Here is a 25,919-nt window from a genome sequence, read left to right as displayed (position 1 = left end):
CTTAGATAAAAGGGCTGTGGACTCAGAAATGCTGCATGTGGCACACTTCCCAATCCTCAGAGAGACTTATTAATTCACATCGTGGAAGTGTTTATGGTGCACAACTCAAGTGGCTTCCTGGCTCCACTTGGGGTCTCATTGGATTTATGAAGAAGCTGCTTTCACACTTCTATAGGCAAAGGAATTAAAAAGTAATTTTGTTTCTTAAAGTGCATAAGGTAATAAAGTGTATAAAGGATGGAATAAAGGAAGCCACATGTCAAAGGTAGGTCAAGACTGTACTCAGGAATCACATATCAACCTAATGCAGGCATTTTTTTATTGCCTCCTCCCAAAAAACAGTGTTCAGACTTGGAGCTTCCTGAACTTTCCTCCAACACTAATCTCTTTATAAAAAACTAAAACTAAACAAAAAGAATCCTTAAACAAAAAATCTAAGTTATTATCCCATCATTTGTAACATGGATGTGAGCACTGTGGGCCCTTCAGAGAGAAGGCACTTGGCAGCTTTTCCCAAATTCCCTATATTCTGTGTGGCAGCTGCTGGTGCATCTGGATTTTGCAGGAGCTGTAGGTTGGAGAGCACAGAGCATTTAACTCATCCCTCATCCCAGGGAAGATCCTCTTGTGTTATCCCTGCTTTACCCTGCATCAGCCAGCCAGACCCTCAGCACTTGTGCTTTTCTCAAGTGAAGAAACCACGGGACATTTTTGTGCCTTGGCAGTCTCTGTCTCAGAAGTCAGTGCTGTGCCAGTGCTGCCCCTGTCCCTGTCCCTGTCCCTGTCCCAGCTCCGAGCCCGGCAGTTTGAACTGTCACCCTTGTGCCCTGTAAATGAGATATGACTGGAGGTTATGCAGTGACTCAGTCACAGAACGTGCTCTGTCACTCACCCCCAGCCGGGTCCCTCGGTGTAATTCCTGTTGACAGGCTGTGATTTCCTCATGGAAAGGCAGCGCTGACACATGGGCAGGGCCCGAGCCGGAGTGAATCACTGCACGTGACAGCTCCACAGGGACCAGTCCCCAGTGTGTCTGTGTCTGACTGGGGGGGAGTGTGTGTGTGTGTCTGGGATTCAGGAGCTGGCAGCATTATCCTGGGCTGGAGGATGAAGTCAGGGAGCTACAAACCCAGCCAGGCAGAGCAGAGATGCTGGGGGCTGAGCACAGGAAAGGAAGCTTTTCCCCTCACGGTGTGAAACCAGTATGGACTGGGATGGCCAGGCTGCTGCTTCTGAGCAGCACTGGAGAAGTGGCGCTGGATGAGGTCCCCCAAGACCATTCACCCCTTGCAACCCCATGTGGCCTCTGCCTGGGGTACAACGTGGGTACCCCACCTATCCATGGGGTACAACCCTTGGGCAGCAGCCTGGGCAGGGGACACCTGTCTGGGGGGCAGTAGGTGGGATCCTGGATGGGGAAGTGGCACAGCTCTTGCTGAGAGAGCTCCTCTTTCACCTGAATTGTTTGGGAGCTTCAGCTGAATCACCTGCATTTGGCTGTGCTGTGTGTCCCCTGGATGAATCCCACTCTGCCCCCTGCCCTGTGACAGGGACAGTGGGACATGGCAGGGGGTCAGTCCTGTCCTGGAGAGGACAGTACAATCCAGGCCCACACAGCACCTACTTTTTAAATGTCCCCAGCTTTTTATGAAGCCATTTTATGCTTTATGCTGCTCATGCAGGATGGTGACATCAGAGGCCTGGGGATCCTGGACTTTGCTGTGTTCCGAGCACCGTTGCTCATTTGGAAACTCGCTTCATGCTTTCAGTTTTGGTGCAGTGCAATGGTATATAAAGGCACCCAGGCTCTTTCCTGGAGGCTGGCAGGGAGTGGAGGCACAGCCAGCTGGACCATGCTGCTGGAGCGAGGTGAGTCCCGCTGGGCCTGGCTCTGGGCTGGGAGGTGCCCGGGCTCTGCCCCCTCACTGCCCACCAGGCCACCACCTGCTGTTCTCCTCTCTATCTTCCTTGCTCCAGTGCTGGCCATGGCATCTGGGCCATCCAGGACCAGTGGGAGCCTGCTGCCTCCCTGGCCCTACTGCTCCCTGGAGGTGCTGCATGTCCTCTCTCCCTGCCTTCCCTGCCCCTCCCTGGGGATGCTGCAGGTCTCACCTGTGTATTGGGCAGCTCTTGTAGCTTGTTTTTCCTTCTAAGCCCTCTGTGTATGTGCCCATCTGATTGAGTCTGGGGCAGGAAAAGAGGTGTAGGGACCAAGGAGAGGGGTGGCAGGGGCTGGGAACAGCAGAGTGAGGGCGGTGGATGTTGGGCAGGGATTTGCAGAGCTGGACCCCAGAGTTCAGCCTCCTGCTTTTTGGGCCATTCTGGCTTATCCCTGCCCTAGTTCAGTCCTTAGCTGGCAGCCCTGGGCCAGCACAGCCCTGCTCAGGGAAGGAGTCGAATCTTTCTAGTCACTTAAACCTCGCAGCCTGTCAGCTGCCTCCCCAAGTGCAGCAGGTTCTGATTTATGGATTTACAGCTTGTGTGACCAGAGTCAATCACTGCTCTAACAGCCGAGGGGAGTCCGGTGCCGGCGCAGCCTGAGCCGGTTAAACTTCCCCACGGTGACAGGGATGTCACCGGGCTGGGTGGGGACTCCACGGCCCATCACACTCTGTCCTTTCTCTTCACCTCATCTGATTTGTGATCAGAGCAGGCACATCCCCGGTGCTGCCCGTGTGTGCCCACGGCCACACACCCTCCACACGGAGCCCGGGTGAGCCGCGCTGGTGTAAATCCAGGGCAGCCTCATCAGCTCAGCAGCAGATTGCAATTTTGTTTGTGAGAGCATACGCTGGCCCCACGTATTCCCAGGGATTTGACCTAAGCTCAGCATCTGTCAGGATAAGAAAAAGTGGTTTAGTGCACTGGAATAGCAGCAGTTCAGCGGATGGGCAGCAGGGCAGAGGGGGTTGTCAGCTCTTCTCTCTTGGATGATGGTTTTATATTCCACCAGAGGAAGAAAAAAATGTGGAAATCAGCGTTTTAAGAAATTAAATACAAGAATAAAATCTAAACCCTAACTTTCCAGATCCAAACATTTTGCATTTTCTCAGAAGAAAGTAAACCAAAAATTTTTGGGTCCTGCTTTGCAGATTTAACCCTGCAGAGTTGGGAAGCACAGAGCAAAGCCAGTGGCTTTGTGGAAAAGGCAGAGCCAGGACTGTGAGCAAGAACTGAACCCAGCCTGGATCTGCAGAAAAAGAGGGGTCTGTGCAACTGTGTTTATTTTAACTCAATCTACTTACACCAGCTCAGGCTCTTCGTGTGTCTGAATAGCTTTAACTCTTCCTGTGATCAGTACAGGCTAATGGCCTAAAGTGTTGGTTTAGACATTAGGAATGGAGTAAAATTGCAGGTGAGACAGGCACAGATCTACCCCAAGGACTTATCTGAGCCCAGGCCGGGTTGTGGGGGAGCTCTGTGGTGACCCTGAACACCTACAACAAAGGAAAATCCTCCCACGTTCTGCCTCTACAAAAATTCCACACAACTGAGTGTAAAATACAGTCATTTTTGCAATGATGATGAGCTGGGGTTTAATTTGGTTAATAACTGAAGCAAGTTAATCCTGTTCAGGCAAGGATCAAACCAGTTTCAGTGCATCTGTCTCAGTGCTTTGCATCTGTCTGACTAGATTGATTTAAAATAGCTTGGTTACAAAAGGAAGTTGCTTCTGCTGTACAGCTACTGAACTGGGGCTTAGCCCTGCCCCTGTTCCTGCCTCCATCCCCTCCCCAGTGTGGAGCTTTGGGCCAAGCTCCCTTCTGGCTCCCACGTGTAGAAGATGAGGGTGGAGATATCTGTGGAGAGAGCTCATTCAGGAACATCCACATCCCATCCAGAGGATGGGAAAAAGTGTTTCTGTTCAGGAAGATCTACTGGGTCTGGACTGCCCTGCACTGGATGGCTCTGCTGCCCCTTTTTCTGTGGCTGGCAGGCAGGCTCTGGGTCCCCTGCCCAGGATTGTGCAGAGGTGTGGGCTGGGTACAGGACCAACAGGAGCCCCTGGAAGCTCAGCAGCCCCACGGGCACGGCTCAGGTGGAGTGAAGGGGGGGCTGCAGGTCTGCAGCTCCCCGGGTGAATTCTCAGCAGCAAAGCTGACACACTGCTCATTGTCTTCTTTTAATTAATATGTTATTCAGCCGGGCTGAGAGACTTTGTTCTTCAGAGGTCTGATTTAGATTTGCAGAGCTTGTTGCCACCATGGCTGGCTTTGTCCTGCAGGTACCAGAAGGCACAATCTGCACAGACATTGGCATTCAGAAACACATTTCGAGTCCAACACGCTCCCATGGCTGCGATAAGAGCCCGTCCCTCCCTTCCCTGGAGAGAGCCATCCCGGCTGCATCTTGAAATCCAAACCATGACTCTCATTTCAAGTAGAATAGCTGGTGTTTTCATCCTGGGGAAGCCACATCCACCCTGTGTAACCCCGATTAGCTCTCAGCAGACCCCAGCAGCTTTCCCAGATTCCCTGGTGCACCAGCCCGTGCCCACAGCAGGGAGACTGAGGCACACGAAGGCAGAGTGGCCACACCAACCCTGTGTTACAGAAAGACAAAACCTGTTTTTTTCTCTCTGTACTTACTCCAGGTATCACTGTGATACTCTTATCAGCTCTTGCTATACAGAGATTTATATGAAATCGTTTCTATTCCATTGAAGCAATTTTCAGAGATTAATTTTTGAGGGTATTAGCATTGATTCCTGAGCACATGTGCCTCCTCCTCCTCCTCCTGCCAGCAGTCCATATCCAGGGAAAGCTGCATTGTCTGAGCTGGAGGAAAGCTCACTTGCCCTAATTTATTGAAAAAATTAATTTTAGGTTTAAAGTGGGGTCGTCATTTATGAACCCCGTTCAGTCTGGTCCTCACTCCTGAGCCATCCCTCTGACCTTTCCCTTATCTGGAACCCTCTGGGCTGTACAGGGTGTTCATTAGTGGCACTTCCAGGAGGGAGCAGCAGGTGTGGGCTGTGGATAAGGGCTGCACGCACGCCTGGCTCTGTGCTTATCCAGGTACCCCTGGCAGCTCACAGCTGTAATTTAATTTAGGGCAGTGCCAGGATTTGGACTTTTTTTTTTTTTTAATAAGAGTTTTTCACAGTTTGTAAGTTTTAATAACAATTTTTACATCAGCTCTGGAAGTAGCTGCCCTTGGCATTGCATGAAGTGTGCAGTAATGATACTTGCACTTAGAAAAAATGAGCTGGGGAAGTGATGCAGTGCACCCCAGGATTGCCAAGTTTAATCCCTGGTTATGGAGTCTGGAATGGTAAGAGCCAGGGTGGTCCAGGGGGCTCGCTGGGGCTGACCTGGGTTTGGTGCAGAGCACACTGCTCCAGGAGAAACAAATGAGTCATTCCTGAAAAGGGTTATCAGTGGGAATATTTCCTCTTCCTACCTGTATTTTTCATATGGATGTGGCTGTTTGTGGAGGTGCTGAGATCCCTGTGTCAGTATTCCTGGTCTCTGTTGGTATCTGGATGTGGAGAGCACCCCAGAAGGAGAAGCCCCAGGCTGGCAGAAGGGGGCTTGGGGCTTCCTGCCAGCCCAGGGAGAGAGGGAACGGGCTGGGACTGGGCACCAGCTCTGGCTCTGCCTTCAGCATTCCTCGGGGCTTTCAGGTTTTCAGTTTCCCTTTGCCCTGTGCTGCAAGAGTGCAGAAATATTCTGTGTCTTCCCAAGGGCTCTGTCTCCTTCGAGGTGCTGGAGGCAGGGGAGAGCAGGGGACAGTGGGTGCAGTGCCTGGACTGATCGCCCACAGTCACAGCTCTGAGAGACACAGAAAAACCACCGGCTTCATGGGTGTGAGCCTCTCACTCCATCTGAGAAGAAGGCTCCCCTGAGAAGGATGTGCTTTAAATCCCTGAAAGACACTAAAACCTATCTGGCTCGAAGGCAGATAACAATTGGAAGAAATTAGCTTTATATCCTGGTGCCAGCTGTGGATTAAAACAACACAATCAAAACAAACTTTAAAATGCTTTGAGCTTTCCTTCTTCTTTTTTCTTTATGGGAAAGTTCAGCAGCAGCAAAATAACACTTTCCCAACCTTATTCTGATTATAAACTTCTCCTTCTTTGCATGTTGCTGTTTAAGAACATCAATTTGTTGAAGAACATCATTCAGCCTTCAAAGTCAGCTCTTCCCTACTAAACTGAAGCCATTATACGGGCCAGTATTGTTAGACAGAAGGACAAATCACAGGAAAATGTAGTTTAGATGCTAAAACATCTATTTGTGTTTGTCAGGCTCAAAGTCATTCGCCACTGGTACCTCTCTGTAGTTTAGATTTGAAATTCAAAACTTGACTCCTGCAAATGTCTTGGCTCAAATTGTGGTTGAATGTTAAGTGGTGTCTCTGAAGCGAGACTAATCGCACGGAATGATATTGGATGTTTGCAGGAATGGGACCTCACAAAAAGGTTTAGAAAAATCTGCTGCTAATGACAATGTTCTGTTTTAAATAAAACCCCCAGAAAAGATGAGTGGCATCTCAGTAAAGACAGGTTTCTTGGTGATTGGGATTACATTCCTAGAGGAAAGTCTAATGCTTGTTCAGGAGAGTGGAAAAGTGAAGCTAATTATAAGCAGAAAGAGAAACTGGCCGGTCAGATGCACTGTCTGGCCGCTCTGAAACACGGTGTAAAAGGTGGCTGGAGTCAGAAGGAAATATTCTTTCAGTGGCAACATTATTGATACGGTGCCTGATTTTTCAGAGGTGCTCGAGTCAACTCTGCCCCATTGCTGCAGCTCAGCTCTGGGGGACGTGGAGCAGGTTTTAATGAAGCACGGGAAGAAATCTTTTCCCAGTCTCTTGGTTTATTCTGGTCGTTGTTCCTGCAGTGTGCAAGGCCCGGGGAATTTTTGTGCCCTTCAGCCTCCAATTACCTTTTTGCTGAAACTGAACCAAAGGACAAAATAACCAGCCATGAGTGCAGTGAAGGTGACACGGTGGGGCTGTGTGGCAGTGACGGGGGGAATATGCAGTTTGATGGAGGAACTTTGGGAGTCCTGACAGTCGATTTAGTGATGTCTGCAGAGAAATCTGGACCTGGTTTGACAGTGCCATAGGCTGCAGTACAGGCACTGAGGAGTTCTTCACAAGAACCCCACAGTAATGACTGTGCCCACCCCAGTGCTTGAGAAGCAACCCAGTAGCAGCCAGCCAGCTGTGCAATTCCATGTATTTTAATGTTAATTATGCTGGAATATGAGATTGTTCACACTTTATAAAATAAGTGCTTTTACAACATCAACAGTTATTTGATTTTAACCGTAAGTTTAGAATACATCTGGATAATCACAGTCCCTTCCAGTGCTAACTCTTCGAGGTTATTAGAAAATTGTTTGTTTCCCAGTGATAGACAGCGTGGTCATAAAGCATAAAGCGCTGGCTTCACAGTCAATAAAAAGTGAGAGATATCTGGGTTTAATAGCTCCAAAAGGTAAACATGGCAGGAGTGTGGAAAGGTTGCTTTGCTGGAGGCAAAGCTGTGACCATCCTCCTCAGAGTCAGCCAGGCCTGGCTGGGACCAGAGGAGAAAACATGACCCAAGAAAAGAGGGCTATAAATACCACAAATAATAACTGGGAATGGAAAACTTCCTGTTATAACCCATGGAAGGAACTGTTTACCTGCCCTGTGACCGGGCACAGCAGCTTTCCTTTCACAAATGCCATTTCTTGAGCAGTGAGCCGGGTGGGTGGGTGCTGGGATCCCATCAGGAACAGGAGTGCAAATATGGAGAAGGGGTGGGGTGGAGGTCACGTACAGTGCCCAGGGACGGTGCCAGCACTGCAGTGACAGTCAGAGCTCTGGCTGTGCCGTACACCTGTGTTATCACCTGCTGAACACAGAGAACAGGTGTTTCTGCAGGGAAACATCACCTTGTGCAGGTGAGGGATGAGGCACGAGTTTGCTGGAAGGAAGCTGGATAAGCCCTGGCTTGGATAAAAGGAGCTGAGACTCTGACACACAGGTTTCTTCTCAGTGGCAGTAATGCTCCCTGCAGCAGTGTTTGAACACTGAGTCAGTGGGATGTGGTTCCTTCACTGCCTGGCACCCCCTGGGGAAGGGGACAAAGTGGTCCCCAGGGCCCTGGTCTGTAGAGTTTTGGCTTTTTCCTGTACCTCCCGAGCCACAAAAGTGTATTCAGTCCAGGGGCTGTGGAGAGGGAGAGGGCAAGGAATGGCCTGTGCATTCCAGGCCTGGAGCCCCAAGAAGGTTGTGTGCTACAGACACCATCCCGAGCCCAGCGGGATCGATGAGGCAGGGGCGCAGTGGCACTTCCCAACATTTGGGAAAACACAGTTGTCATTCACCAAGGTGAGAGTGTGTAGAATCAATGTGCAGCACAACAGACCCACAGAGCACAGGGGCTCCAAGGTCAAACCTTACTTCATCCCCTGATGCCTGGCTCGTGTCCCAGTCCTGCACAAACCGTCTGGAATTTCAGGTTGGGGACAGGGGGAATTCAACTGGGGAATTCCCAGCAGACAGAGCTCTTTGGCTGGGTCCTGCTGGTCTTTGCTGTCATGTGGAAGCTGCAGCAGAGCCGTGCTGGGTCCTTACGTCAGCTGGAGCTGCCACAGTTCCCAGGATAGCTGGCTTCCTGCGGGGGCACAGGCCAAAGCACATGTTTGTTGGGTTCAGCACTTCCTTCCAGAGTCTCCTAATAAAGTGTCCCAACGTGCAACAGACAGTTCCATTGCTGGGCTGCAGAGAACCTGGATTATCCCTTCTCCCACTGCCTTGGGTCTGCTCCGCTCTCCACCCACTGCAGGTGCGAGGGCTCGTTCCAAAGTTCAGGTTCTGCATTTTCGTGCCTTGCCAGAAAGATAAAAGGCTTGGTAAAACTGTAACTTGACCTTAGTGTTTCACAGCAGCCCGGGAGATAAAGTGCTAAAGGAAATAGGGAGAGCAAAACACGGATGGCTTGGGAGAGGGGACCCCACAAGGCAAGAGCTCCGTGCTGAGGACCCACGTGCAGGACTCAGGAGCTGCGGGAGCCCGGATCCGGGCAGGAATGGCTCTGGATTGCTGACCAGGATTGCAGTCTGGCGTGCACCATCTTTTTTACTCTGCCACACAAAGGACCCCTGTGCTGCTGCTGCTGCAGATTTGAGAAGGAAAAGATTGACTGAAGCCGCCTGTTATTATTTTTGGCTACTCCAGCAATGTATCAAAAACCTGACGCTGGGTTGATGCTGGTGCCCTACTTTATAGAAGCCCTGAAAAGCAGATCAAGGACAGCGAGCTTGTCTCTCTGCATGGCATCTGCCAGGAAAGGGTGAGAAAACTTCAAACCACTGGCGGGCGGAATGGGGGGAGGCAAAAATGAGGCAAAATGTGCTAAATCCAGAGCGCTGTTTGCAGACTGCAAGGGGAAGGGGTCTGGATGTTCTCTGCTAAGGAGGCAAGGTGGGACAGGCAGTGACTGGGGCATTTTGCTGCCAGCCTGGCTGGTGAGCTGGTGCCGTTGTCCTCGGAGTGTGGTGGGGACTGGTTTGCCTTGGAAGGAAGAAAGGACCCTGCTGGCTTTAGGTGACAGGCAGAGCTCCTTGTTAGTGAAGCCCAGCAGTAATCCTGCTTCATGTTTTCTGGATCCTTTGGAGGTGAGAGGGTCATGGCCCCCTCCCTGGCTGAGGAGGAAAGGCACATGGGTGAGGCTGTGCAGGGAGTCAGTGTTGGAACTGGGCAGAGAACCTGCGAATTTTGACTTGTTTGTCACCGCCGTGCACGGTGCTGCTGCCTGGAGGGACGGTCCGGCTGGGAATCCAGCTTGTGAGTCCCTGGAGGAGGCGAGACTCGGACCTGCTGCCTCGGGCAGGACCTGCCCGTCTCCCACTCTGAGACCTGCCTCCTCCTCCTGTGCTGTGGAGGAACCCCGAGTATTGCTGTCACCTGGGGATGTTTACTTCTGTTCTCGTTTTCCCCTCCAATGCTGACCAGCGTTTGCAGCCCAGGTGTCGGCTTTCTCTGCTGATCCGGAGCCGCCTCACATGAGCTGGAGGATTAATGCCTTGCTGCAGACATGGACACTAGCCTTTGAAAAGTGGAAGAGGAAGCAGCCATCAGTAAGAGGCAGGGGACAGTGCCATGTGGTGGTTTTTCATTTACTAGATAGTCCTACTTTGTTCTTGATGAGTAATGGAGGCATTTGAATACGCCAGGATGACAGCAGCAGTCTGGCTCTGGGAACGTGTCGGCGTGGGCTGGGTGAGGATGGTGGCAGTCGGGACAGTGGGACCATGCCGTGCAGCCTCCCCCTCTCCTCTGCGCTGCCTCCCATCTCCTCTGCCGCTCACCTGCCGCCCCGGGCGCCGCGTTCCCTGAGGCCGCCCGGCCCCGGAGCCCCCCGGGGAGCCCCGCGCTGAGCCCCGCGCCGATGCGGGCTGGCCCCGCGCGGGGTGCGGACCATGGCTCACGCAGGGGCCGCCGGCTGCTGCTGCAGGCGCTACTCCCTGCTGTGGATCGCGCTGCTGCAAAGGTCAGTGACTCGGCTCCCAAACGGGAAAGGAATGCGGAGCGCGGCCGAGGGCAGGGACGGGCGGGCGGGCGGGCGGCGCCGTCCCTCCCCTCCGCTGCCGGTGCCGGGCCGGGGGACGCTGCGGGGCAGCGGCTGCACGACGCGGGCTTTCTTCCCGCAGAGCTGCGTTTTCCCCCCGGTTCATCACAGCAGAATGAAGGCGGCGGGCGGGACAGGCGGGATGCGGAGCGGGGTGAGCGGCTCTCGGGGACGCGGCCGGCGGGGGCGGCCCCGCGGGGCACGGGGCGCTGCCGGGAGGGCGAGGCGGGACCCCCCGTTCGCGGGGCACGGCGATGCCCCCCGGAACCCCCGCGCTCCGGGGGCGGCGGGCCCGGGGCGCTCTGCCCAGCTACAGCGCAGCCAATGGGCCGCGGCGGGGCGGGGCGGCGGCGGGGCCGGCCCGGAGCGGGGGCCGGGGGCGGCGGGGCCGGGGGTCCCCGCCCGCGGTGGCGGCGGCGGGAGCGGGGTATGGCCCAGCCCGAGCGGGGCGGCGGTGGCGGTGCAGCGGCGGCGCGGCGGGGCCGGGCCCTGCGGGTGAGTGCGGGGGTGCCCGGGGTGTGCGCGGTTCCTGCGCGGACCAGGCGAAGTCCCCGCGCCCCGGCCGGGCTGGTCCCGCACGGCGGCCCCGGCGGGGCCGGGCGGGGCGGAGGGCGCGGAGCGGGGCCGGGGCGCGGAGGCCGCCGCGCTGGAGGCACCGGCGCTGGCAGAGCCGCTCCATCCCGGCCCGGCCCGGCCCGGCGGTGTCCGTCCCTTCGCTCCGTGTGCTCGCGGTTTGTTTTCAGCGTCCGTTTCATCCCTGGGCAGCCGCGGTGCGGGGATGGGCCTTGCGGCTCCATTTCCGTGTGGTTTGGTCCAGCAGGACGGATCCTGCCTCGCCTTTGCCGCCTTGTCCGGATTCCGCCTCCAGGCTGGCGTTACGCAAAATTTCGGTGATGAAAATCAAACCCTCCGTCCCCACCCTCTTCCCAGCTCGGGAGGTTGTGAGCCCGGAGCGGAGCTGGGAGCACCCCGGGGGTGCTGCGGGGAGCGGGGGGCTCTGGGGCTCTGGCTCGGTGCTCACAGCAGCACAACATCCCGGCTGCGCTTCTGCTGCCATGGACGTGCCCCAGGTGTTTTTCGGGGCCCTGCTCGCTCCAGAGCCAGTGCTGTGGGAACGACTCGTTCTCAGGGCTGTGCTGTGGCTCGGGCTCCAAACTGGAGTGGTGGATCTGTCACTGCTGTTTGCATCAGATGTCCTCAGATCCAGCACTGTTTAGGCTGGTTTAGGTTGATGTAATAAGAAAAGGTAATTTTCTTATATAAGTGTTGATTTCTGTTAAAAGCGACGTGTTGGTGCCATTGTTCTCATGGGAAAGAGAGAGAAGGTGCTTTCTTGGCTCCCTAACAGCATTTTTGATGATTGAAACACAGGTATATGTTTCTGATCACCGTTTGCATCCTGCTCCCGATGCCCTTCCCTTGCTTTTGCAGTTCCTCAGAGCTTATCACAAATGCCATCGTTGCCCTTGCTGGCTGTACTGACAAACTTCCCAGTGGCACCTTGTTAAACAAACAAATAGCCACGCTCAGATGAATGTCATGGGTTAAAATCATCCTTCAGGTTTGCTCTGGCAAAAACAACGTTTGGAATCTGGTATGAGCTGACAGAGTCCTTTTGAATGTAATTAATCCTGCTGCCGGTTGAAACTGAGAACAGTCTAAAAACAAGGGCAGGCATTAATAAGTTTAATTACATGTCCTTTGTGTTGCTCAGGGAAGGTGTTGCATTAGTAAGGGTAACCTATAACACCAGGTTCCCATCATAAGTGTGATGAGCAGCATTTCCCAGGCAGAGATCAGCAGCTGGACTTCAGGAAACGGCAGGAGAAAGTTCAGGGTAGCCAAACATGGAGAAGGATGTGCTGCTGCGTGCTGAGGCTTCATCCCCACGTCCTCTCCTACAGGAAAAAAAAATATGCTTCATCTTCTGGAAGCATGCAAGTGCTCTTGTGCTGTTCATGGCTATTCCCATAACATCACTTTTATATTTATTTGTTAGGTTGAAGCAGGATGAGGCACAGGGGAGGGAGGGATGAGAATTCCCAGCAGTGGTCTTGAGGTCAGTGGGAAGTCGGCACCCGGGTGCTGCTGCCGAGCCCTGGGGAGAGCTGCTGTGGAGGAGAGTGGGAAGCAGTGCAGCCACGGGAGCAGTCTGGGCTCTGCAGAGCGTGTTCCCAGTGTGACCCAGCAGCAGTGAGGCTCAGGTGGGACAGCGGGCACAGGGCAGAGCTGGCAGAGGGTGATTTACTCCCATCTGCGGCTGCTAAAATCCTTCTCCCATCTGATGTTGCAAATCAATTTACTGGAGTTGTGCACTTTGTTCTCAGTCATAACAAACCCCTAATCCCTGGGCTGGAGACAGATTTAAATTCTGTCTGTGCTGCATGTGGATCTGACAGTCTGTGCTGCTGCATTTGGGCACGGAGGACCCCCTGCAGTGGGCGTGTGCCGGGGAGAGGGTCAGGGCTGCCCTACGGAACCTGCTCCTGGCTGGTCACAGAACAGAACTGCCAGCCTGAAAAGCTGCACACAGGGAACCTTTCCTGACCAGGAGACGTGTCACAGAGTCAAACCTGTAATTTAGGAGATCAGATCCCTCTGACACTGGGGAGGCACTCTGCAGCTGGTGTTAGTGGGACATCTTCAGCTTAGTGCCTGGGCTTCCTTCAGAATTCCCCAACCTGCTCATGCTCTCAGAGCAGAACAGTAGGAGATTTGAGAAAGGCCCTTTATGTTTTTTCCTCATGTTTCAGTGTTACATTTTGTGTCTGCTCCATGCCTCTGCAGCTACCCAGCCAGGTTCCCTGTTTGTTTCTGCCTCTCGAAAATAGCCAGGAAGGTTTTCATCATAAAACCACAGGAGCAGCAGCTGGGTGGTTTCAGGCAGGTGAGACTGTGAAATGAGAACCAGTAGGGTTGTCTCTTTGAGGCCCTGTTTGCTGCCTCCATTGCTCAAAACCCAGCACTGGAATTGTATGAGGAGAGGATGGATTGTCGCTCCATGCCTGTTTCTCCAAGTCCACTTCCCTGCAGTCCACATAGCCCTGGTTGGATTGGGTGTGCTGTCACAGCCTGGTGATACTCTGCTGGCTGTGGAGGGTGCAGACAGAGGGGATACATCCCTTCACATGGTAATGTTTTATGACTTTATTATTTAGCACAACAATCCTCCCTCATTGCTCTCGGGCAGCAAAGCTCTTTCTTTAATAGCCAGAGACTGGCTGCTGCTCTGTGGTACTCGCCAGGTCAGTGCCAGTAGCAGTAATGTTATTTCTCTTTAGAACTAATGTGGTCTTTTATGAGATTTTTTTCCTCCCCCCTTCATTTCAACTGAACTTTAGGCAAGTAGAAAGGGATTAAAAAAGGGCCCTTGGCAAAAAGAACAGAATGTGCTGTTTGGAAAGAGGGTTTCCTGCTGTGAGATGGCTCTGGGCAGCTGGCCGTTCCCACCATATTAAAACAAAGGTGTAGGATTGGAATTAGATCAGCTGACGTAAACCAGGACGGGACCTGGAATACACAGCGAGTTATTGGAGCAGGAGATTGGATGGCCCCACAGGCAGTGTCTTGAGCAGTGATGGCAGGGACGTGAATTTGAACCAAGTACCTCTGTCGTCTTGGAAGTGTGTGTTCACCGTGGGCAAATGGTGTTCCAGCTGTGTCTGACTGTTCAGGAGTGGGATGGCTAACGGGGAGCACAGGTCTGCAGGGACTCTGGGATCCCTGTCACTATGGATGCTGCTCTTGGAGTCAGGAAAGCAGTTTATGGTCTCTCCCTGTCTGTGGGTCTGGCAAACATCTTCCAGTACTTGGGCCCCTGCTGCAGGTGCCACGTCACTGAGGGACAGGAGTGCTCTCTGCGCTGGAACAGGTATTAAAATGCAAGAACCCTTGAATCAGGTGCTATGTAACCCTCCTCCAGGGTGTTTGTGGCCCACCCCAGACTGTACTGGGCTGCTCTGGCTTCAGTCAGTAGTGTTGGGGCCAGCTCTGGGGGATGGGATGGGACAGAGCCCTGGGAGGGGGCTCTGCTCATCCTGCACTGCCAGGGCTGAGCTGGCAGAGATCCCTCGTCCCTGCCACCAAGATTTCCAAGGAGAGTCTCTAATTAATGACTTCTCCCCACTTAGCTCTTGATACAGAGACAGATGCTGGGTTTTTAGGGCTGGTTTGAGACCTGCAGCGCTCCCTTTGCACAGAGGCAGCATCTGGTGAGAAATGTGTCTGCTGCTGACCTGGGTCGGATCCCATCGGCCGCTCAGGAGTGGGAGAGACGTTGTGGGAGCAGGTCCTGCCGAGGCAGGAGCCTGACAAATAACCTCCCTGAAAAAGTCCCGTTAATTTTAGGATTCCCAGAGGCCTCCGGCAGAGCGTGGAGGGATATAAATACACATTTGCTGAATCTGGTGAGAGCATAATATGTCCTGAGAATCTCCCCCTGGTAATCCTTCGTGTTGAACATCTGCATTCCCACCCGTGGCCTTGCAGCTGCAGTAGTTTTAAATGAAAAATAGGCTTGATTTGTTTTAATTTTAATAAAAATTCTTAGGCCAGCATGAAGCAGTGCAGCTCAGTGATGTACGTGTATGTGTGTGAGAGTATGTAGTCCTGAGCTGTGGGTTTAGATTATCAATATTTATATTTGTCTACACAAGAATGCAAGTAAATAAGCAACTGCAGCTTGGTTATCTACCTTTTCTAATTTCATCCTAAAAATATGGAAATAAGATTTACCATAAATACCTCGATTCAGGGCTTATCTGGACTGGGTGAGCAGTCTGTATTGTCAGTTCTTGAGCTGCTGGATATTGGTTCTGCACTCAGCATTCTGAGGTAACTTGATCTGTCTGCCTGTATTAGAGTTAATTTACAGTACCATTCAGAGGAAAAGGAGAGGGACCCTTTTCTGTGAAAATAGTGTAAAATTGCCACAAAGTACTGGGAAATGACTGTGCTGGGTTCCTAAAGATCAATTTATTCACCATAGAGATACGGGGTGAGTGGGCAGTTGAGAGAATCGCTAATGGCACAGAGAGCCTTTGCTGGGAAGCTACAGCTTCTGATCCAGCACAGGGCTCTGCCAGCCCCGGGCTTTTAATGCCTGAGGGCTGGGGATTGTCCCCTCAGAAAGATGTGGTGGTGGTTGTTCTGCAGATGTTCTACAGGTACCACCACAGCTGGTCCTGGCTGGTGCCTCGGTGGGTGCAGGGAGGTGTCTGGGGACGGCGCTGTCCCGGAGCCCTCGGGCCGTGTGTCCCCAGGCTGGGTGTCCTGCAGTGCTGCTGGCCAGAAGGGTGGCCTGTGGCACTCAGAGCTGCCCATTTAACATGCTGAGCCAGAGAACCAGCTGCAGGCAGTTCTGTTAGCACCTGGGGCTTCATCCATGGCCTGAATCTTAATGGCAAATCTAGAGAAGCACCTGTTTATCTTCTGCTGCCCTTTATCTTAGAATCTCCTTGGGCTGTTTTCTAGATTCAGCCTGGTGTGTCATTCACTGGAAGCGATGAATTTTGCATGCACTGTTGACATTTCTCTCTGTTTTGGTCAGTTTTATTCTGGAGAACAACAAAACTCAACACACAGAGCAGAGCAATCCGGGGAGTATACTGGGAGCATTGTTGTTTTGCTCATGAAAAACCATGCTGAGAATATCACAAACTCCTCTTATTGCTGTCCTTCCATGCCTTTGGAGAAGGCGTCACGCTCTCTTTGTAGACAGGGCCACTTGGTCTCTTTGGAAGCCCCTAAAGTGCTTGTCAGGGGTTTTAAAGGTCAGAGTTACCAGGATCAGAGCTTTGGCATAGGAACATCTGACATGGTGCAAGCCATAGAGAAAGCAGCTGCTCCCTTTTCTCTCAAGTTATTTTTTCCCTTGCCACTTCCTGGTTTTGCTGTGTTTTCCCTGGGACTACTTAATTATCTTTCTTTTCTTTTTTTTTTTTTGTCCCCCTTGAGCTCTCTGGTTTTGCTTTAAGAGTTACAGCACCATTGATTGTATTGGCTGTCTCAAAAATGGTGCTCTGCTCGCTGTCTGTGGGCTCCCCACTGCTAAATGCTGCCAGTGGGACTCCAGAGCATTTAGATCAGTCGATAGGGCTATCATGGCCTTATTTTCCACCCTGTCCCCATCCTGGGATGTGTGTAACAACGGGAGAGAGCACACGAGCCCTCGGGTAATTGGTTACAGAGTGTGGATCCCAACGCTGGCTGTGCCTGTGCTGGAGATGGTGAGGTTCTGGGACCAGGGGAGCTCAGCACCAGGGGCTGCAGGACCTGGTGGTGCTCATGAGACAGCAGTGGGTGCTGGGGCCAGCTGGTCTCCCTGATGTGCCCATACTGCAAAGCACCACACCTGGGAAGTCTCACTCAGCAGGTGTGGTGGCCATTTAGACACTTACTCAGCTGTGCAGAGACCCACAGCCTACAAACCTCTAATAACTGACTCCTGGCTGCATCGGAGTTGGGAAAAATTGTTTTACTGCTCATACAGCCTGTAATAGAAATTACAAATGAGACAGTGTAGCAGGCCCTGTTCTTCAGGGCCCTGGGTTATTTCATGGCAAAAAAGTCCCAGGAATATTCTGCAGTTGTTGCTAACAGATGGACTGAACAGTTTCTGTGGGAAGGGGAGCATCCACTGACACCATTCCATTTTTCCTCTAGATCCCATCTAATGCCGAGGCTGAAAGAATCGCGCTCCCACGAGTCCTTGCTCAGTCCCAGTAGTGCTGTTGAGGCTCTGGATCTCAGTATGGAGGAGGAGGTGGTCATCAAGCCAGTCCACAGTAGCATCCTGGGACAAGACTACTGCTTCGAGGTAAGGAGCCGTGGGTCCGTGCCGGGAGCCACGGGGGGGCCAGGTGTGTGCTGGCATCTGGGGCTCTCACTGCTGGACAACGTTTCTGCTCTGAATTGCCACACAGAGACTGTTTCGTAGGCAGAAAATGGCTCCCATCTCTTCAAGGAGGATCATATCCCCACAATCAGAGCAGTGAGCTCCTCGTGAGCCCTGTCGCAGCAGAGCTTCCCCCTGGCACAGGTGCTGCCCCGCTCAGGGCCCTGTTCCAGCAGAGCATCCGTTTGCAGTTTATGTTCATACAGATACTGGGAGGTGCTGACAATCCCTACTCAGTGTTCCCAAATACATCAGATGTGGTCACAGAGCCAACCCACTGCTGTCAGTGGGAGTGTTGAGGACTTTGTCTAGAAAACTGAAGCTTCGCTTGTTTGGGTAAATAGAAAAATCTGTGAGTATTTCAGATTATTTTGACATCTGCTATGGCATGTGGTTAGGTCTGTGCTAGCAGGAGGGAGGAGGACACGTACAAACCAGGCTGTAGTTGGATAATTCAGTGTAGTATGTCTTGGGAATCATTTGTCCTGAATTGTGGATGGCAAAGTATTATTGCTTATGGCAGTGGCTGGACACAGAACAGGGAAATGGTTTTCTTACAGTAATAAGGTGGTCGATACTTATGTTTCTGTGAAGAGAAGGGAACCTCTTTGTGCTTGGGCATAGAAAAGCAGATAAATGGTATATCCATGCTTGGACTGTGCTGTAGGATGTGACTGCAGGCTGTCCTTGGATGGGCAGTGCTGGATAAAAACACCTTGTCAGAGTCCAAGAGGAGTCAGACTGGGGAGAGAAATACCTTTTCTTTACTGAAGTTAGCACACTTTGAAAGAAATGAGTTAGAAGATCCATTTCTTAAAATGAAAGCAGGTAACACGAAAACAGTCTTACAAATATAGCCCCAAACACAAACTCTGGAGTGGGCTGAGGTATAAATTTTCCACTGCTGTTCATTCTCTGAGGAATTGAACAAGTGTGGTGGGTCAGGAGGGGAACAGTTTTGTAAATTATATGGCCTCTATTACATTCTACTCAAGAAAGATAAAATGAAGCTAGATGGAAAATAGATGTGACATCCATAATATAAGGGTTGTTTACCAATTCTGTTCAGCACAAGAGCAGAGGAAGGGATGTGAACAGTACTTGCAGGAAGCTGACTGAGAGGGAAATTGCACAAGTCGTGCACCTGTAAGGAGGAAGAGAATTTTGGTTATAAGTGAGTTGGATAAAGAGGAGTCACACAGAAAAAAAGAACGTGTTAATTGCTGTCCTGCAAACCCTGCAGAGGGGAGGAAGAATGCCAGGCAACAAAGGGGACATTGATTTGTGACTGGTGGCTGCTCACCAGCAAGCTGCAGCGGGAGGGACCGAGGTGAGAGCTAAATGGCACATCAATGCCTCGTGTCTGCAGAGAGCCTCTTCCAAACTGGGAGTGAGGTCAGCACTGGGATGAGTTTGCAGATCTCCTGGGATCTTTGGTGGTACCAGGCCTTGACCACAGTCTGCCAAGCACTTGGGTACCACTGGTGGATACAAAGAGGGGGCATTGCCTTTGGGCTTTGAGGCTGTTGTGGATCTGCTGTTTGTGGAGATCTGTCAGGAACAGGCAGCTTTGGGTCGCTGTTGTTGGGCAGTGCCAGTCTTAAACTCCATTCTCCTGGCAGTGGGGTGGCCGAGTGGGGACGGTGCCTCGGGAGCTGTTTCCATCCCCAGCTGGCTGGTGTCCATTGGATCTCCCCTGTGTGTGGCACAGTGTGACACAGCTTTTCCTGCACCACACCACCGGAGCAGCCTCATGGCTCGGGAAGCAGGACAGCACGGTCTGACATGGCTGCAGATGGAAGAGAGCGGGTTTGAGAGGGAACTGGCAGCACACCCAGACGGAGACAAAAGCAAGAGGTGCCAAAGCCATCTGCAGTGGAAAACAACCAAGTGGCTCGTTGGGAGGCAGCTGGTGGATGAAGGTGCAGGGAATTGTTCCTCTCCTTTGGCTCCACCGACCTGCATTAAGACGTGCTGGGCTCCGCTCCCCTCGGCTGGGCTCTGCTGGGATGGACACTCAGCAGCAGTGCAGGGCTTTTCCACGGGCTGCATTCAGCTTTTTCTGCTTAGTTTTGTGAAACTTGCTTTTTTTCTGACTTGCTCAGTACTCAGTAGTCAGTATTTACTTGTTTTCTTCATTGATTTTTTTTTTTTAAATTACTCAGCATCATCTTCTTTCTCCTTATAAGACTCCCCAGTCAGCAAATCATCCCGTGCCACTGCACATGCTGCATGTGCTAAATATACAGTGGGCATCTTCTCCAGGAGTGGAGACTCAGAGTCCAGGCTTACAGAGCCTATTCCTGGCCCTGCTGTTTGTGGGGTCCTGGGCCAGGCAGGGCACTGAGGACCGAGGGGCTCTCTGAGGTCTTAGCAGACCAAAGGCTCGTCCCGTTGCACGGCTTGTGCCTGAGCTGTCCCAGGACACGGCTGGGAGAAGGACAAACTGCAGTTGCTCCGGTACAGCCGAGGCTGTGTTGCCTCATCCTGGCCTTGCCTCAGCGAGGGAGAATGTGGTGCAGCTAAATTTAGCTCCACTAATTGGATCCAGCTGTGCAAACGTTGCTCGCGTGGCCCTTGGGGCGCGGGGCCGGGAGGGCAGCACTGGTGCCCCTCAGCACCAGGTCAGGGGGTGCAGAGCAGCTGAGCCACAGCCTTTCCTCGTGAAATCCTCTGGACACTCAGGGAAACAGCCTTGGTAGCTCAGTTGTCATCTCCAGTTACTCCATGGAGATGCCTTCAAGTGAGGAACTCACCCTGTACCTAAAACTTTCTTAAAATGGCAAGATTTTATCTGACTGAGGAGATCACCCATCCGAGGACTGGGGATAATGAGTGGGAATAAGTAACATTTCAGAAATTAATGAGTTTTATTAATTGAGTTTATCCTGTACATTAACAGTATTCTAGCATTTCCAAAATCTTGATGAGACCGGAATACTCTCTTTATAAAGATAATTAATATCTCATAAAGATCATTAATGCCATATGATATTTAGGTCAGAACTCAAAGCTGGGGTGTGATTGCAGATCTGGGGAAAATTACATTTTTGGTCACACATGGTAGATACGACCTTCAGCTTCCATCTGATCAAGACACACTTCATATCTGACACATGATTTTCCCCTTCTCTCACTTCAGTATGACAGTTACAGGTTTTTTTAGGGTTTGAGTGATTAATTAATTGATAATTATTTTAAAACTGAGTAATTAATTTTGCCGTGATAACTCATGTGTTGACTTAAGTGTGGCAAGAAAATATATTAGATATTCAGCTTAACAGATAGTTGGTAAAAAACTGATATTGAATGAAAACTCAGTAGAAGGACAGCTGGATTATTTATTTGGATATGATCCTCCATGTCCTCCATGCAGCTCTGATATCCATGTGTGTCACCAAGGAGAACCCTCTGGCAGAGCAGGGGATGGGGATCACATGGCATAGACAAAGTCTTGCAAGTGGTACATCCTGTGTGCCACCAGAACTCCGTGTGGGAACGTTCAGGGATGGAGGTTCACATGGGCATCGGCAGCAGTGAGGAGATGAGGCAAGGTGGGTTTGGAATGGGAGACTTTGAAGAAGCTGGAAATACTTGAAAGCATGAAAGGGTGCTGGAAAGATCACGCTGCTGTGCCTGCTAATATGGAGTCTGTTCTTGGAACTAGAAGAGAGCTTGTGCTCAGAAGAGTCTGTTTTACAGGCAGAGTATAAAAGTGTGTAAGGACAGGGAAGAGTGTCTGTCTGAAGGAGAAAACCTCTTGCTTGGAAGATTTCTTGCATTTTTATGTAAAGACAGGCCAGGCCTCTTCTCATTCTGTCCTGGTAAGATGTCTGTGTTCAAAGGAGGGGATGTGTTCAACTTATCATTGAGGTTTGCTAATGACAAATCTTAGCGGGTGCCAGCTCTGCTGTAAGAACAGGTTGGGCTTCTGGGAGATACATGAAATTAAAGGAGATTGTGTCTCCCAGAAGCTGATAACCCAGTGCACAGTGTGTAAACACAAACACTGCGAGATGATAAAGCACTCAGAAATAACTCTGCAGGTTGAGACTGGCGGAAATGAAGCTCAGAGAGGAGTTATTTAAAGCACCAGCCAGGTCCATTTGGCCTCCCAGCAGAGCTGTGCATGGAGAATATGGCTGCACAAAAGCTGGGAATGCAAAGGGCCCTGGGACCACCAGGAATGACCACCACGGTCCTGGAGGTCAGGACCAGCAGGACTGGAGGAGATGGCAATTTGGGGAATGCCTGTGCAGGAGAAGGTGCAGGGAACTATTGGCCTTTCAGACCTTGGCTCAGTACTTGATGCCAGAGAATTTTGTTGTAGTGGACAGGAAGAAAAGTTTGGTGCCTGTGATTCTGGTCTGCCAGGCAGTGGTGCTTCCATGACTGTCAGCAGGGTTGAGTTTCCTTGGGATAGCAGGGATGTGATAAGGAATAAGGGACACTTGCAACACTGGAAATGTCACTGCTGTGAGTGTGCTTCCTAAACCCTGGCTATGAAATCCCAGTGGCCAGAGAAAGCCACACAGATACAGCAGAAAATCCCTTGGGGTGATCCTGGAAGCATGAGAGGTGACCTCAGCAGCACTTTCCCAGCCATGGGGACTGGCTGCTGTGAGCTCTTGAATGGCCCAGACAGGCTCTGAGCTGGTGTGGGCTCATACCATGGCCAGGAGTGGGGTGTATGTTCCTGTCCCTGTGTTCTTCACAGCACGGGCTCCAGAAGCAACAGGACACCAAGGGAGAAGGTGGGAAAAGAGCCTTTCCGGGTCTCATGTTCTGCTGGAAACAAGGAATGGGTTGTTACTGTCACAGGCTTTGGGCTGGGCCTGGAGGAATGCCAGGTATCCACTCGGTGTTCCAACTTATCTTTAGTTCATCTAAAGATTTGCACTCCCTCAGTTGTGGAACTTGGTGGTTTAAAGCATCACATGCATGAGGCCCATTATCTAGTGTTTTCTGGTGTGGAAGAGGAGAAGTAATTGGAATTTGCTTCCATGATTATTTTTGTAACATACAGAGCTGTCCTGTTTTTCTGCCAGCCTTAGGGGCTGTTGCTTCATGCTCGGGTAAAGCTGTTTACTTAAAAAAAAAAAAATAAAATCCACTGGCATCTTCCCTAAGTCCCTCTCTCCCCCCAAATCATGGTCTGCAGTGTGCTGGTCAAGACATAATCCTGTTCCTTTCCCTGTAGGTGACGACTTCATCAGGAAGTAAGTGCTTCTCGTGTCGTTCTGCAGCAGAGCGAGATAAATGGATGGAAAACCTGCGGCGTGCCGTGCACCCAAATAAGGTAGTGGCTGTGAGGAATTGCCTCTGTTCTAGTTCAGTTCCTCGTTATTACATTTTATAGCCCAATGCATGGGAGCAGCAGGGGACGTATTGTCATTGCAGTGAGTAAGTGTAACTCTGGGTCAGCCTTTTTCCATATTGCTTTCTCCCACAATTATATTTACAGGCAAGTGCCAATTATTCCTTCCCCTCTTTTCTCAGCACATGCTGCTTCAGCTGTTGCTAAGAATTGATCAGACCTGAAGAATCTTCAGTGTTGCTCTGTTATTGATGGTACTTGCCACTTGCATAGAACTCTCACCTCTCAGAAGCTCTGGGACAGATGTCAGGTAGCTGCCAGCAAAGTTACAAGACTGAGTAGTCTAAAGAGTTCACAAGTCAGTTCCTGACACAGTGTCTACTTCAGTGAGGGAGGAACTCAAATGCCCATTACAGTGAGTTTTGGAGGCAGTAGTAGAATGTGGCTTTCCCTTCTCCAGCCAGTTGAGGAGCAAAGTCATCTACTCTGAGTTTTACAGGAACAAATCCTTCTCTTGGCTACAACACAGGGACACTCAACATGAGCTTTTATGGCCCACCAAGACTAAGTACATCCTCAAACAAAATGTACAGCTGCTCTCCCCTCTCTGCATTGGAGTTGGCTGCAAAGATTGGTCAGGAGAAGTGCAGGATTCCACAGCTGATGAGCTCAACCATGTCTTTTTCTGCTGGGCAGAGAAGACACAAGTGACGTGATCTCATTCCACACAAGTTCAGTCCAGGCCTGGTAGGTTCTAAAGGAGCCCTCAGTCTTGGAGTTTGTTGTTCCCAGCACAGTGCCAAATGTCAGGATAAAAGGTTTGCTTCAATGTGAGAGCTGGAGCAGTGGAGGGGAGAGGGGAGAGGTGAACCTCTGCCTCTGGCAGCGTGTTCCTGGATGTGGAGTTCAGTGGCTCCAGTGCTGTCTGAGGGCAGCAGCCCTGGCAGCACTGACCTGAGAGAGCTGTGTGAGGTTTGTGTGGTCATGCTCAGCGTGAGAGAAGTCCTGGGAATGTGAGTTGAGGCTGTGCATGTTGCTGGCTTTGAGGTGCAGTGTTGAGTGGAAGTCCATTTGGAAGTGTGCCCTCAGCTCAAAGCATTCAGTAACTGATGGCTCTCTTTCCATCTTTGTTTGAGTTCATACACAATAAACTCAGTATCTGACTTGAAATTTCTGTCAGGAATTCAGTGTTCTTGTGCAGTTCCTGTGTGTACTTCCTGAACCTACAGTACTCCATTGTGGACTTCCAGCAGGAGTGTTCCTGCCCAGACTCCTGGGCCGAGCAGAGTAAGCTGTGGCTGCTGTTTCAGTGAGGGGTTTCCAAACAAAACAGGTTTTGCAGCAGCAGTTCAGCTGCCAGTGCTTTATCTTTCAAGTCATTCCTGCAAAAAATACCCCTGGATGTTCTTGCAGGATGAGATCAGCATCACGAGGGAGCTCTGAAAGATCCCCGGTATTCTTGGCTCTGTTATTGTTTAAAAGATATCCAAGGCAAATTTCTGTTTCTGAATTGTCATGATTCTCCCCTGGGACTCACTCTCCTTCCCATAATTCTTCTTAATGTTTTACTTGGGTGCTCTGGACTTCTGCCCTAAAACATGGTTTCTTCCCCACCAGCAGTGGTGGCATTCCCGTGTGGATGAGGCCATCCCTTGGTGTGCACTCAGGTCCCTTTATGTTGCTCTGTTAAAAGCAAATGAACTCCAGAGCTGTGAGATACCTGTAAAAGCTTCTGCTTTGCAAAAGCCAGTCATGATCAGTGAGGTTCTTTCCGTTTCTTTGGAGACCCTCTTGGCAGGGAATGGGAAACAGTACATATATGATTTGGAGGGGTTTTATCTTCCTTCTTCCTTATATTAATTGGCACCAACAGACATGGAGAGCACGGTGATATTTTGGAAAATTAACATAAGTAGTGTTATTATGCAAATTCCTGAGAGCCAGTATTTCCTTAAAATAAAATGTAATTAAGCCTCCGCTCATTTAGCACATCCGAAATAATTAACTCATATCTCCAGTTTTGTTGTGCTTGGCTTTGTGGTTGTTTTTTTTAATTGACCTTTTATTCTTTGCTTTTTTTTTTTTTTTCAGGACAACAGCAGAAGGGTAGAGAATATGTTAAAGTTATGGATTATTGAAGCCAAGGACCTGCCAGCTAAGAAAAAGTACTTGTGTGAATTATGCCTGGATGACGTTCTTTATGCACGAACTACCTGTAAATTGAAAACTGATAATGTCTTTTGGGGGGAGCACTTTGAATTTAATAACCTCCCGTCGCTCAAAAACATCACGGTGCACTTATACAAAGAGACTGACAAGAAGAAGAAGAAGGACAAGACCAACTTCATTGGGCAGGTGAACATCCCCGTCAGCTCCGTCACGGGCCGGCAGTTCGTCGAGAAATGGTACCCGGTGGTGAGCCCCAACCCCGGGAAGGGCAAGTCCCCGGGGCCCATGATCCGCATCAAATCCCGCTACCAGAGCATGAGCATCCTTCCCATGGAGATGTACAAAGAGTTCGCCGAGTACATCACCAACAACTACATGGTGCTGTGCTCGGTGCTGGAGCCCTCGCTGAGCGTGAAGAACAAGGAGGAGATGGCGTCGGCGCTGGTGCACATCCTGCAGAGCACGGGCAAGGCCAAGGTAGGACCCTCCACCCCCCGTCCCCTCCCACCAGGGACCACGGGGAGCAGACTGTGGTTGGGGTTGGGGGATCTCCACGTCAGCTGGGCTTCAGGCCCGACTGGGCATCGTTACTACGCTCTGTTTTTCTTCTAATTGCACACAAGTTGGTAGCACGCGCAGCGCAAATTGCTTAATTAGCAAAGGGGTCAGTGGGACCACGAGATACCAAGTGAGTCACTTTGCTCTCCTTCTGGAGGCTCAGGGGCCAGGCTCTTACTGGATAAACAGGCACAGATGTAAAAGTAAGCAAGGAGGCAGTTTTCAGGGATGGAATGTAAGCAATACCGGCCCAAGCTGAGCAGCCTGGGTGTGCTGGGTATCAGGGTGTTCCTGGGGAACACAGCAGGAGCTGAATGGGAATGAGCAGCCTCCTGAGAATTCCTGAGTAAATTGTGTGGGCACACGTGTCTCTGGATCAGCTCTTGGTCTTCAGGGTCTGTCCTGCT

The 25,919-nt window shown here is 51.2% G+C and overlaps 1 protein-coding gene across 15 annotated transcripts in view; it reads left to right on the top strand.

Moving 5' to 3' along the window:
* Positions 1-25,919, top strand: part of DAB2IP (DAB2 interacting protein) — a 199,668-nt gene that overhangs the window by 142,820 nt on the left and 30,929 nt on the right. For 11 of the 15 annotated variants that reach the window (XM_064676617.1, XM_064676616.1, XM_064676619.1 and 8 more), the window contains 3 exons: positions 17,237-17,390; positions 22,669-22,767; positions 24,877-25,431. In XM_064676617.1, the coding sequence (XP_064532687.1) occupies positions 17,237-17,390; positions 22,669-22,767; positions 24,877-25,431 (808 nt within the window). Of the gene's footprint in view, positions 1-8,893; positions 9,296-10,471; positions 10,496-10,590; positions 10,728-10,975; positions 11,069-17,236; positions 17,391-22,668; positions 22,768-24,876; positions 25,432-25,919 lie in introns of those variants that run through there. The other 4 variants (XM_064676627.1, XM_064676628.1, XM_064676630.1 and 1 more) reach the window with 4 other exon arrangements.

The sequence above is a fragment of the Pseudopipra pipra genome, chromosome 20 (genome assembly GCF_036250125.1).
Source record: "Pseudopipra pipra isolate bDixPip1 chromosome 20, bDixPip1.hap1, whole genome shotgun sequence".
NCBI lineage: Eukaryota > Metazoa > Chordata > Aves > Passeriformes > Pipridae > Pseudopipra > Pseudopipra pipra.
This window is presented reverse-complemented; position numbering and strand designations above follow the sequence as displayed.